At 38.8% G+C, this 12,419-nt stretch overlaps 1 protein-coding gene across 2 annotated transcripts in view; it reads left to right on the top strand.

Moving 5' to 3' along the window:
* Positions 1 to 12,419, top strand: part of INO80 (INO80 complex ATPase subunit) — a 136,778-nt gene that overhangs the window by 28,978 nt on the left and 95,381 nt on the right. For both annotated transcript variants that reach the window (XM_046008381.1, XM_046008380.1), the window contains exons 2-7: positions 2,375 to 2,560; positions 2,794 to 2,963; positions 3,056 to 3,123; positions 5,380 to 5,547; positions 10,350 to 10,470; positions 11,548 to 11,762. In XM_046008381.1, coding sequence (XP_045864337.1) covers positions 2,418 to 2,560; positions 2,794 to 2,963; positions 3,056 to 3,123; positions 5,380 to 5,547; positions 10,350 to 10,470; positions 11,548 to 11,762 — 885 coding nt within the window. In that variant the 5' untranslated portion in view covers positions 2,375 to 2,417. The remainder of the gene's footprint in view (positions 1 to 2,374; positions 2,561 to 2,793; positions 2,964 to 3,055; positions 3,124 to 5,379; positions 5,548 to 10,349; positions 10,471 to 11,547; positions 11,763 to 12,419) is intronic.

Genomic DNA, 12,419 nt, shown 5'->3' with positions numbered 1-12,419 from the left:
ATGATACTGCTTAAAGTACAAAAGTTTAAAATTTTCATGGCCTAATTTGTCAGTTGTTTTTTTCTTAAATGGATTATGCTTTCAATGCCATATCCAAAGACTTTCTGCTTAACCAAGATCATGAAGATTTTTCCCCTATGGTTTCTTATAGAAGTTTTACAGTTTGGGGTTTTACACTTAAGTCCCTAATCCATTTCGAATTAACTTTTATCCATAGTGTGAGGTAAGGTTTTTTTTAAGTATAAATTAATCTCTTTGTATGTGGATATCAAGTTGTCCAACACAATTTGTTGAACAGATTGTCTTTCTTCCTTTGAATTGCCTTGGCACCTTTATTGAAAATTGACCATAAGTGTAAGGGCTTTTTGTTTGTTTGTTTATTTTTATTTTTTATTTTTTTTAAAGATTTTATTTATTTATTTATTTGACAGACAGAGATCACAAGAAGGCAGAGGCAGGCAGAGAGAAGAGGAAGCAGGCTCCCCGAGGAGCAGAGAGCCCGATGCGGGGCTCGATCTCAGGACCCTGGGATCATGACCTGAGCCGAAGGCAGAGGCTTTAACCCACTGAGCCACATAGGCGCCCTGTTTGTTTATTTTTAAAGATTTATTTATTTATTTTTGAGTGAGAGAATGCAAGCACAAGCAGGGGTGGATGTTGGGGGTCAGAGGGAGAGAGGGGGAGAGAGAATCTCAAGCAGACTGCCCTGAACACAGAATCTGACATGAGGCTTGATCTGATGACTTGAAATCATGACCTGAGCTGAAATCCAGGTGTCAGGTGTTTAACTAACTAATCTGCCAGGCATGCTTGTTTTGTTGTTGCTTTTTAAACCCCAGCTATTCTTTTTTTTTTTTTTTTTTTCTTTCTTTTTTTGAAGTCAACTGCATGCCCGCTGTGGGACTTGAATTCAAGACTATGAGATCAAGGGTCATATGCTCTTCCAACTGAGCCAGCCAGGTGCCCCTGTAAGGTTTTACTTCTGAATTCTCAAGTCTATTCTGTTGGTGGTTATCCTTATGGCACTATCACACTGACCTGATTACTGTGGCTTTATAATATGATTTAAAATAAAAAAGTGAGGGCACTGGATGGCTCAATTGATTAAATGTCTGCCATTAGCTCAGGTCATGATTCTGAAGTCCTTGGAAGGAGCCTCCCATAAGGCTCCCTGCTCATCGGGGAGCCTGCTTCTCCCTCTCCCTCTGCCTCTCCCCCTGCTTGGGCTCTCTCTCTCTGGCTCACTCTGACTCTCTTAAATCTTTTCAAAAAATAAATGAAATCAGAAAGTGTAATGTTTTCAACTCTCTTCTTTTATTTTTTTTAAGATTTTATTTATTTATTTGAGAGAGAGAGAGAGCATGAGTAGGGGTCAAAGGGAGAGAGAGAAGCAGGCTCCCTGCTGAGCAGGAAGCCTGAGTCCAGACTTGATCCCAGGACTCTGAGATCATGACCTGAGCTGAAAGCAGACACTTAACCAGCTGAGCCAGCCAGGCACCCTGAACTCTCTTCTTTTTTAAAATTATTTTGGCTGTTTTGGTTTCTTTACATTTTCATATAAATTTAAGAATTAGCTTGTTAATTTTTGAAAAAGGAAAGGAAGCCTCCTGGGGAGATTATGTTCACTCTGTAGATAACTGGAGGAGAATTTTTAACATATCCTTCAGAAGAAAGATTATATTATATAGGAAACTTTTCAAAACTATGGTAAAAAGAGAAGACAACTCAAAGGTGTTAATGATTTCCTTTAACACCATAAGGTAGCAAAGAAAATACTGAAGCTATGTAGCTTCATTTCTCACTCTTACTTATATTCTTTTTGCTTCAGTTTTCGAAATCATTTCTATACTTTACACTTTACAGAATGTTTGCAAGTGTGTAAAATACTCTGGCAATATCTCTGTTCCCTTGTAAATGGAATATCTCATTCATATATACAAATTGTAAATACAAAAAGAAAAAAGAAGCCGCTCTCTGGAAGGTGATGCTGAGAACTGAGAACAAGTGTTCCTCTAGGAGGTGTACAGGAGAGCTCATGGTGTAAATTTAGGTAATTGTGAGTAATTGTTCATTGTAGGACAAAAGGTAAGTGGGTGTAAATTTTAAGGTACTCTTTCAAAAAAGTATAATATGATTTTTTGTTGTGACATATGACAGTATTTCTATATTTTGATGGTTCTCCTCATTCTTTAACTTCTGCCCTTTCATTAGGAAAAATGCCTAATAAGAACTTTATTATGATGTTTCTACAGACTGCTGTCTTCTTGTCTTGTGTTCTAGAAGGTCTGATTTCTCTTCACATTGATAGCAAGCAGGCCAAATAAAGGGAGAATAAGTAGTATTCTGTCTTTCATTGCTTAATCTCATTCTGCAGCCGAGAAGTCGGAGAGCCTTGTGCATGAAGACAGATTTGTTCTATGGCCTCGGAGTTGGGTGCCGGGGACGATGGCGGCTGCACTGAGCTGGCAAAGCCCCTCTATCTTCAGTACTTGGAGAGGGCCCTCCGGTTGGACCATTTCTTGCGACAAACATCAGCCATCTTCAACAGGAATATTTCTAGGTATGTGATTACGTATTCCCAATATAATGTTTGACCACCTTCTGATTCCCATTATTTCTGGTTTTAGGGTTAAAGTATTTTATGATTTTTGGTATATTTGATATTTTTTCTTCCTTCTTTCAAATAGAACACACTCATCTTTTTTAAAGGATGAAGTTCTTCTATCTGCTAACCATAAATTACAGTCTTTTGCTGGGTCAGCTGTGATTGTAGATTTATTCTTCAATTTATAGTGATGAGAGTGAAGATGGACTGGATGACAGTAATCCTTTATTGCCCCAGTCTGGGGATCCCTTAATACAAGTTAAGGAAGAACCTCCAAATTCATTGCTTGGAGAAACTTCTGGAGCAGGCAATTCTGGAATGTTAAACACATACTCTCTGAATGGAGTTCTGCAGTCAGGTTAGTGTGGTGTGAGATCCCTGTTTGGACTATCAGTTCTCTTGGGGCAGTCTTCCTTTCATTTTTGTTGTTCTTTATGTTTCTTTACACAGAATCAAAATCTGACAAAGGGAATTTATATAACTTCTCTAAGTTGAAGAAAAGCAGAAAGTGGCTAAAGGTAAGAGATAAGGCAAATGTTTATAATTCAAATAACCTACTAAAATTACAAATAGAAGGGAAGTTATTGACTCATTCTGACACAGCAGAGATTTCTCTAGACATGAGTCTTCTGTGGGTGTGATTTTTTGAAGAGATTATAGAGGAAAAGCTTCAATAAAGTTCATTTTAGCAAACATTTTTTTATTATAAAGCACTGTGCAGAGCAAGGAGTAAAAAAAAGTAAGATCCTTGCCCTCCCTGGCTCACATTGTAATCAGGATTATTAATGTCTTTTTCATTAGTTTTTGAGTTGTTGGGATGTTGATTGAGTACATCCTACCTGCCAGATACTATTGTACACAGACAGGGTTCTTGCATTGTAGAGCTTACATTCAAATGGGGGGAGGCAGTGAGTAAGTCTGTAAACAAATAAGATGACTTCTTTAAAGAGGTAACATTTCATCTGATTTCCGAATGGTCAAAGCTATGTGAATGTTTAAGAAAAGAGCATTTTGGGGCACCTGGGTGGCTCAGAGGGTTGGTTAAGCCTCTGCCTTCGGCTCAGGTCATGACCTCAGGGTCCTGGGATCGGGCCCTGCCATCGGGCTCTCTGCTTGGCGGGGAGCTTGCTTCCCTCTTTCTCTCTGCCTACTTGTGATCTCTGTCAAATAAATAAATAAAATCTTAAAAAAAAAAAAAAAAAGGAAAGAAAAGAAAAGAGCATTTCAACCAAAAGGAACATAACTAAAATTCCTGAGAAAGGAAGCAACTCAGTATGTTTGGGGGAGAAAGAAGGCTAGTATAGCCAGAGCACAATGAAAGAGGGAATGATAGAAGATGAGGTTAGGGAGCCTGATTTTGTAGGGCCCTGTACACCATGTTAAAGATTTTGGTTTTTTTTTTTAAAGATTTTTATTTATTTATTTGACAGAGAGAGAGAGAGAGAGAGAGGAATCGATCACAGGTAGGCAGATAGGCAGGCAGAGAGAGAGAAGGAAGCAGGGTCCCCACCGAGCAGAGAGCCCGATGCATGGCTCGATCCCAGGACCCTGAGATCATGACCTGAGCTGAAGGCAGAGGCTTAATCCACTGAGCCACCCAGGCACCCCAAGAATTTGTATTTTATCCTGGTAAATTTCTGTGTGTATTTATAGGCAGTATAGAGCGTTTCTATATTTTCTGTGAGTGTTTATAGGCAAGGAAATGGTAGACTCTTGTTTACACTCAATTTCAAGATTACTGTCATTGGCCCAGCTGAATTAAGGGTAGCATTTCTTCTTTTGAATTATTTTTTTATTGCTTTCTTGTGAAGGAGCTCAAAGTAATTTAAAGGCATTTTTTCATTATAATCATGAGGTCCTTTAAAAGGCTTATTGTAAAAGACCACGCTCAAAGTAATTTAAAGGTGCTCTTTCATTATAATCATGAGATCCTTTAAAAGGTTTATGGATAAAGGCCTAATTTGGTTCATATCAGTGAGGCTTTAAGCTGTTGGCAATGCAGAAATCTTTGTTTAGCCATCACATTAAAATTGAGATACCATTCACATGCCATAAAACCCTTTTAAAGTGTGTATTATAGTAAAGTTCTGTGTAGCCGTCACCACTAATTCCAGAACATTTTCATCACTCCAGAAAGAAACTCTGTGGTTATTAGCAGTCACTTCCTATCGCCCCTGGCAGCCACTAATCTGTTTTCTTTCCCTACGGATTTGCCTATTCTGGATATTCATATAAATGGAATTATATAATATGTGACCTTTTGTGCTGGCTTCTTTCGCTTAACATAGTTTTTAAGGTTCATTCATGTTGTGGCACATATCAGTACTCCATTCCTTTTTATGGCTAAGTAATATTTCATTATCTGGATAATGACAAAATCAGTTCATGATTTTTTGGGTGGTTTCTGTATTAGCCATCATGGCTGGCTTGCTTTAAACTCAAAGGTTGTGGGTTTTTTGTGTGTTTTTATTTTATTTTTTTGTTTTTTTTTTATTTTTTTGCCTTGGTATTTGACAGTTAAAATACCCTACATAGAGTTGTCAGTATTTAGTGAAATCCAGCTTTGTTGCTATTTATAGCATTTCCATATGTTAGTGCTCTTGAATTCATGCCCACTAGGTTCAGTTGGTATCCTTTTCTTTTCTGCATCAGTTGGGAAACTGAAGTTACTGTCTTCCAGCTGTTTTTATTCTTGTGTTGGGAAAAGATGTTTGGGTTATAGTAGGACTTGCCCCATAGTGACAGATTCCATTCCCATTTCCTTCCGTTTGCAGAGCATTCTGCTAAGTGATGAGTCCAGTGAGGCAGATTCTCAGAGTGAAGACAATGAAGAAGAAGAAGAAGAGGAAGAACTCCACCTCAGCAGAGAAGAACTTCATAACATGTTGCGGCTGCACAAGTATAAGAAACTTCACCAGAATAAATATAGCAAAGACAAGGAGGTAAGAGAGAGTTTCAGGGGAAATCTCAGACCTTCATGCTATGTACTTAATTTAGCCTGTTTTTAACATTCATTGAAGGCACATCATTTTACCTTTAGATGGTGGTGGTGGTGATTCTAATACAAGCTTTATTGAAATACAGTTCACATACCAAAAATAGCCTTTTAAAGTGTACATTTCGGTGGTTTTTAGTATAGTCATAGAGTTGTCCTAACTGTCGCGACTGCATGATTCTGAAATGTTTTCTCTAAAAAAGAAACCCCACTCCCCTTAGCTCTTGTCTTTCATTTTTTCCCATTTCCCTCAGCCCTAGGAAGCCACTTAGTGCTATAAATGTGCCTGTTCTAGCCATTTCGTGCAAATGGAACAACATATGGTACCTTTATGTCCATCTTCTCACTTAACATGTTTTCAAGGTTCATTCATATTGTAGCTTGTATCAGTACTTCATTCCTTCTTACTGCCAAATAATATGCCATTGTGCGGGCATACCGCATTTTACTATCCATGTATCACTTAATGAATTAATTGGATTGTTTCTATTTTTGGGCTTTTAGAAATGATAGCTATGAATACTGAGTTGTTTTCATTTTTTGGCTGTTACAGGTAATGCTGCCATGTTGATTTGTGTACAAGTTTTTCGTGCGCACATTTGTTTTCATTTTTCTTTTGTATATACCTAGAAGAGGAATCACTGGGTCATATCATAACTCCGTGCTTATCCTTTTTGAGGAACTGCCACACTGTTTTCCAAAGTGGCTGCACAATTTTAAATTCTAGGGGTTCCTTTTTTAATGCACTTGCTCTTTGGAAGTGTCCGTATCTTGAAAAAAACTCTTCTTTACTTACTAACATTAGATTGATGGTGGTTTTTAGTGACAACTTTTTGAATACTGTTACTAAAGCCTTCTGATTTTCGTCGGGAGTGTGGTGCTTTGAACATGATAAGCAATAGCATATTTGAAGACCTAAAACCTTTGTAACAATTGGTTAGCATCCAAAGCTAGTTCAGAAAGCTTTGAATAATATGCTAAAGGTTAGGGGCGCCTGGCTGGGTCAGTCTGTTAAGCATCTTACTCTTGATTTTTGACTCAGGTCATGGTCTCAGGATTATGAGATTGAGCCCTAGGTCAGGCTCTGCACTGGGCATGGAGCCTATTTAAGATTCTGTCTCTTCCTCTTCCTCTGTCCCCCCCTCACACCCCACCTCCACACTGGAGCTCTCTCTATCTGGGGGAAAAAGCATCTCTGTATATCTATATCTATATAGTTATATAGATTTGTATATGTGGTGAAATTTATAAACCTGCAGAAATAATAAGTAGTAAGATACCTGACTGCTTTGACTTAGAGTTCCTTCTTAAAGTACGGTGCTAGGCATTTGGTGCTTGAAATATTTGGTCTTTTTTTTTTTTTTTAGCGTAGTTGACATAAAATATTAGTCTCACTTATACAACATAACTGACTTAACATCTCTATACATTATATTATGCTCAAAAGTGTAGCTACCATTTGCCACCATACAATACTATTATTATATCATTGACTGTGTTCCTTGTGCTGAGCCTTTTTTTTTTTTTTTAAGATTTTACTTATTTTTTGACAGACAGAGATCACAAGTAGACAGAGAGGCAGGCAGAGAGAGAGAGGAGGAAGCAGGCTCCCCGCTGAGCAGAGAGCCCAACGTGGGGCTCGATCCCAGGACCCTGAGACCATGACCTGAGCTGAAGGCAGAGGCTTTAACCCACTGAGCCACCCATGCGCCCCTGCGCTGGGCCTTTTGGTCCCACAATTTACTCATTCCATAACTGGAAGCCTGTATTTCCCACTCCTTTCTCCCACTTTGCCCAACCCCCGTCACCCTCCTTCCCTCTTGACAACCATCAGTTTGTTCTCTCTTCAGGTCTGATTCTGCTGTTTGTTTTTTAGATTCTGCATATGCGTGAAATCATGTGGTATTTGTATTTTTCAATCTGACTTATATCAGTCTGACATATCACCCTATAGTTCTATCCAGGTTGTCACAAATAGCAGGAGCTCATATACATGCATACGTGTGTGTGTATGTGCATGCACGCATGCCACATTTTTATCCATTCACCAAACAGTGGACACTTAGGTTACTTCTGTGTCTTGGCTCTTGTAAATAATGCTGCAATAAACATGAGTGCATGCATCTCTCTCTCTCTTTCTCTTTTTTTTTTTTTTTTTAACATTTTATTTATTTATTTGTCAGAGCACAAGCAAGGGGAACGGGAGGCAGAGAGAGAAGCAGGCTCCCTCGCTGAGCAAGGAGCCCACTGTGGGGCTCTATCCCAGAACCCTGGGATCATGACCTGAGCCGAAGGCAGCTGCCTAAATGACTGAGCCACCCAGGCGCCCCACACGAATCTCTTTGAGTTAGTTTTTAAATTTTCTTTGGGTAAATACCCAGTAGTGGAATTATTGGATATGCTATTTCCACTTTTAGTTTTTTGAGGAACCTCCATACTGTTTTTGAGAGTGTCTGTACTAATTTGCATTCCCACCAGCAGTGCATGAGGATTCCTTTTTCTCTACATCCTCACCAACACCTGTTTCTTGTGTTTTTGATACTAGCCATTCTGACAAGTGTAAGATGGTATCTCGTAGCTGATTTGCAGTTTCCTGATTAGTGGTGTTGGGCATCTTTCCATATGTCTGTTGGCCATCTGTATGTCTTTTTCAGGAAAATGTCTATTTAAGTCCTTTGCCCGTTTTTTTAATCATATTGTTTGTTTTTTGGTGTTGAGTTGTATAAGTTCTTCACATATTTTAGATATTAACCCCTTATTGGATATATAATTTGCAAATATCTTCTCTCATTTGGTAGATTGCCTTTTTGTTTTGTTGATGGTTTCTTTCACTGTGCAAAAGCTTTTTATTTTGAAGTAGTCTGATCGTTTATTTTTGCTTTTGTTTCCTTTGCCTCATGAGACATATCTAGAAAAATGTTGCTATGGCTGATGTCAGAGAAATTACTGGCTGTGTTCTTTTCTAAGATTTTTATGGTTTTTAGGTCTCAAATTTAAGTTTTTAATCCATTTTGAGTTTATTTTTGTTTGTAGTGGTAGGAAGTGGTCCAGTTTCATTCTTGTGCATGTGGCTGTCCAGTTTTCCCAGCTCCATTTATTTAACAGACTGTCTTTTCCCCATTTTATATTCTTGCCTCCTCTGATACAGATTAGTTGGCTATATAAGCATGGATTTATTTCTGAGTTCTCTATTCTATGTTGTTGGGGGAAAAAAAATTTTTTTTTTTAAGTATGCTCTATGTCCGGGGCACCTGGGTGGCTCAGTGGGTTAAAGTATGCTCTATGTCCAGCATGGGGCTTGAACTCATAACACTGAGATCACAGGTCACATGGTCTACCAACTGAGCTAGCCAGGTGCCTCTTATCTCTGGGTTCTCTGTTCTGTTCCACTGATCACTGTGTCCCTTTTTGTGTGTGCACTCTACTTTTTTTTGATCACTACAGCTTTGTGGTGTATCTTGAAATCTGTAATTGTGATACTTGCAACTCTGTTTTTCGTTCTCAAGGTTGCTTTGGCTACTTGGGGTCTTTTGTGGTTGTGTACAAATTTTAGTACTATTTCTTTTAGTTCTTTGAAAAAAATGCATTGGTATTTTGGTAGGGTTTGCAATACCTGGTCTTTTTTAAATAGAAGTAAAACATATATTTGGGAAAGTTCATAGATTTTAATTACTGTAGCTCAAAGAATGCTCATTTAATTTTGACCATTGACAGGGGACCTTGTGTTAGTTCTCCATGTCACTCTTCTGTCCTAGTTTTAGTTCTTGGACTGGCTGGAACTAGGAAAGAGATTAAGGAATGGACTCTTAACACTTATATTCATATTCATATATTTACACTTATATTCATATATTCATTACACTTATATTCATATCCTTTGGTAATAAGTGAGACAAAATTAATGTGAGCCTTGGGGGTCAACTTAAAAGCAGTGTTTAAGGGACGCCTGGGTGGCTCAGTTGGTTGAGGGGCTGCTTTCGGCTCAGGTCATGATCCCAAGATCCTGGGATCGAGTCCCACATCGGGCTCCTTGCTCAGCAGGGAGCCTGCTTCTCCCTCTGCCTCTGCCTGCCACTCTGTCTGCCTGTGCTTTCTCTCTCTCTCTATCTCTCTGACAAATAAATAAATAAAATCTTCAAAAAAAAAATATCAGTGTTTGAAAGAATCTCTCCCTGGACCAAAAAAAACAATCGATTATTCATATGTTAGAATTCTGGCAGTGTAGGCATTATCCATAATATTACCAGCCTCTGTTAGTGGGATATGCAAAGAGTGAAAAGGCTTGAAAGATCGGAGACTTGGAGTAGCTAATGACTCTCTGATCCAGATAGACCAAAAGTCAGAATAACAGATATCAAAACCTTACTAAATCAGAGGAGTTATTGGTAATAGAAATATGGTTTATTTCTTGTTGATGAATTCCATGCAGAGCCCCTTCTGCGGTTAATTGCATCTCTCAAATATGTGTCACTTCCAAGCAAATATTCTGGTGGAAATTCAGAAGCATGAAGTGTTTTCCTTTCTTATTTTCAACAACTTGCCATGTATGTAGCTGATGAACCCATTTTGTTTTGAAGTAAGGAAATAATTCACTTTGAGGTACTAAATCTTTATGGGTCTTTTTGTGGGAAGAACACCATATTTAGGAGCTCTGGTTTTTCTCCTGCTCAGGTTTTTGTAGTAAAGATGATGTGAAGGCTGGCTTAGAACTCAGACCTGCACCTATAAGCCTCCCTGTCTTTGCTTCAGTTGCAGCAATACCAATACTACAGTGCAGGCCTGCTGTCCACATACGACCCTTTCTATGAGCAACAACGGCACCTACTTGGACCCAAAAAAAAGAAATTCAAGGAGGAAAAGAAACTTAAAGGTGAGCATACTGCCCTGCCTTCCATATTTACTCATTCTTAGTATCAGGGTTGTGTGTAGCCTGGTAGTACATTTGGACTTTGAACGTGATCCATGTAGTAGAAACTTGCTTTATCTGGAAAACCCTAGTCTTCCCCTAAGTAATAAGCACTGTAACCTTATTTCATATTTAGTTTATGATCTTTTCTAGAATTAAAAAGACATAAGGACTGTGGATTCCTAGCCAGAGGTTTAAGCCAGTTAGTTTATCCCTTTTTCTTCTACATACTCTTCCAAAATGTTGAAACTGTTCTGGAAGGGGAAGTTGGTTACACACAGGGAAATATGAAGAGCAACCTGAAGTGTTAGGAATAAGTCAGTCGTTGCTGTATGTGGAACTTTTAAATAGATCACCTCTTGATCTTGTGCAGTGTTTGTTTGCATGTTTGCCAGGAAGTGTGTTTTCCTCCCTTACTGAGCTCTAAGCATCTGGAAATCAGGAAGGAAGTAGAAGGGAAAGTTTTAAGCTATCTGTACAAGGCAGATTTTTGCCCCTGAAGGTATGAACTCTACTCAGAAATTCTTTTCAGCCTTCTTCCCTTTCTCCCACATCCGCTAGTTTACCTCTATTTTCTTATCCTCCACACTCTCACCCCCAAATTAGTTTTTTATTCTGTGTATGATTTTCTCTTCACAGGTTGTAATGTCCTATCAGCGCATTGTTTTCTTTCTTTGTTATTTCTCTTTAATCACCTTACATTGCTGCCAACTAGAAATGTTTCCTTCCTCTTGGCCATTACTTGAGCTCATGGTACTTTGAAATCTCCTTTCCTGTTGTTGGGTTCAACAGAAATTCAGTTTTTAGATTTTATTCTGTGTTTTTCTTTCATGTAAACATAGGGAGTATCCAGTGTTCTTCCCCAAGGTAGCGAGATCTTCCTCTTAGAATATTCATGGGCCTGAATTGATTAAAGAGATAACCATTGCCAGCCTCAAGTGGAAAAGAACCTTGAACTGTCTTAAAGTGATGAGGTTGTTTGTGGCTGTCTTCTGTGGAAGGGCAGAAATGCAGGGTTCTCAGTGTCTGTTTCCTTTGCAGCCAAGTTGAAAAAAGTAAAGAAAAAAAGGCGAAGGGATGAAGAACTTTCCTCTGAAGAATCTCCTCGTTGCCACCACCACCAGACCAAAGTCTTTGCCAAGTTCTCTCATGATGCACCACCTCCTGGCACCAAGAAGAAGCACTTATCCATTGAGCAGCTTAATGCTCGTCGCAGGAAAGTATGGCTCAGCATTGTGAAAAAGGAACTACCAAAGGTATGTGGGTGCCTCCAGCATAGGAGATGGAAGAATATTTTGTCTCCCTGCCCTCTAAAGAGGAGTTGTGAGAGCTAGATACCTTCACAGTGTTCTGAAAAGAAAGTGATCTCTTGAATTAAGATCATGTTGAAGAATACTCTTGGCAGTCAACCGTTTTTCTAGATTTTGATCAGAATTCACAAGACGGTTATTGTATGATGTTCATTATCCAAAAAATGGAGGGAAACCTCTCTGAGAAAGGAAAGCAGTTTTTTTACTTAAGTAGTAGAGATTTGACAGCAAATTGATAGGTAATAATAGAGGAAATTAAAATGAAATGGTAGACTTATGTTTCTTAGAGAATCTGTAAATATTTGGATATTACTGAATAACCAGAGGCATTGGAAAAAAATGTAAATGATGCAAGAGAAAGATGTGTAAGCATTCTTTTTGCTCTTTTAATTTGTTTTTTTTTTTTTTTTAGATTTTATTTATTTATTTGACAGACAGAGATCACAAGTAGGCAGAGAGAGAGGAGGAAGCAGGCTCCCTGCTGAGCACAGAGCCCGATGCGGGGCTCGATCCCAGGACCCTGGGATCATGACCTGAGCCGAAGGCAGAGGCTTAACCCACTGAGCCACCCAGGCGCCCCAATTTGTTTGGTTTTGATAACAT

This window comes from Meles meles, chromosome 6 (assembly GCF_922984935.1).
Source record: "Meles meles chromosome 6, mMelMel3.1 paternal haplotype, whole genome shotgun sequence".
Lineage (NCBI taxonomy): Eukaryota > Metazoa > Chordata > Mammalia > Carnivora > Mustelidae > Meles > Meles meles.
The sequence above is the reverse complement of the archived record's forward strand: the minus strand, read 5'-3'. Positions and strand labels throughout refer to the sequence as shown.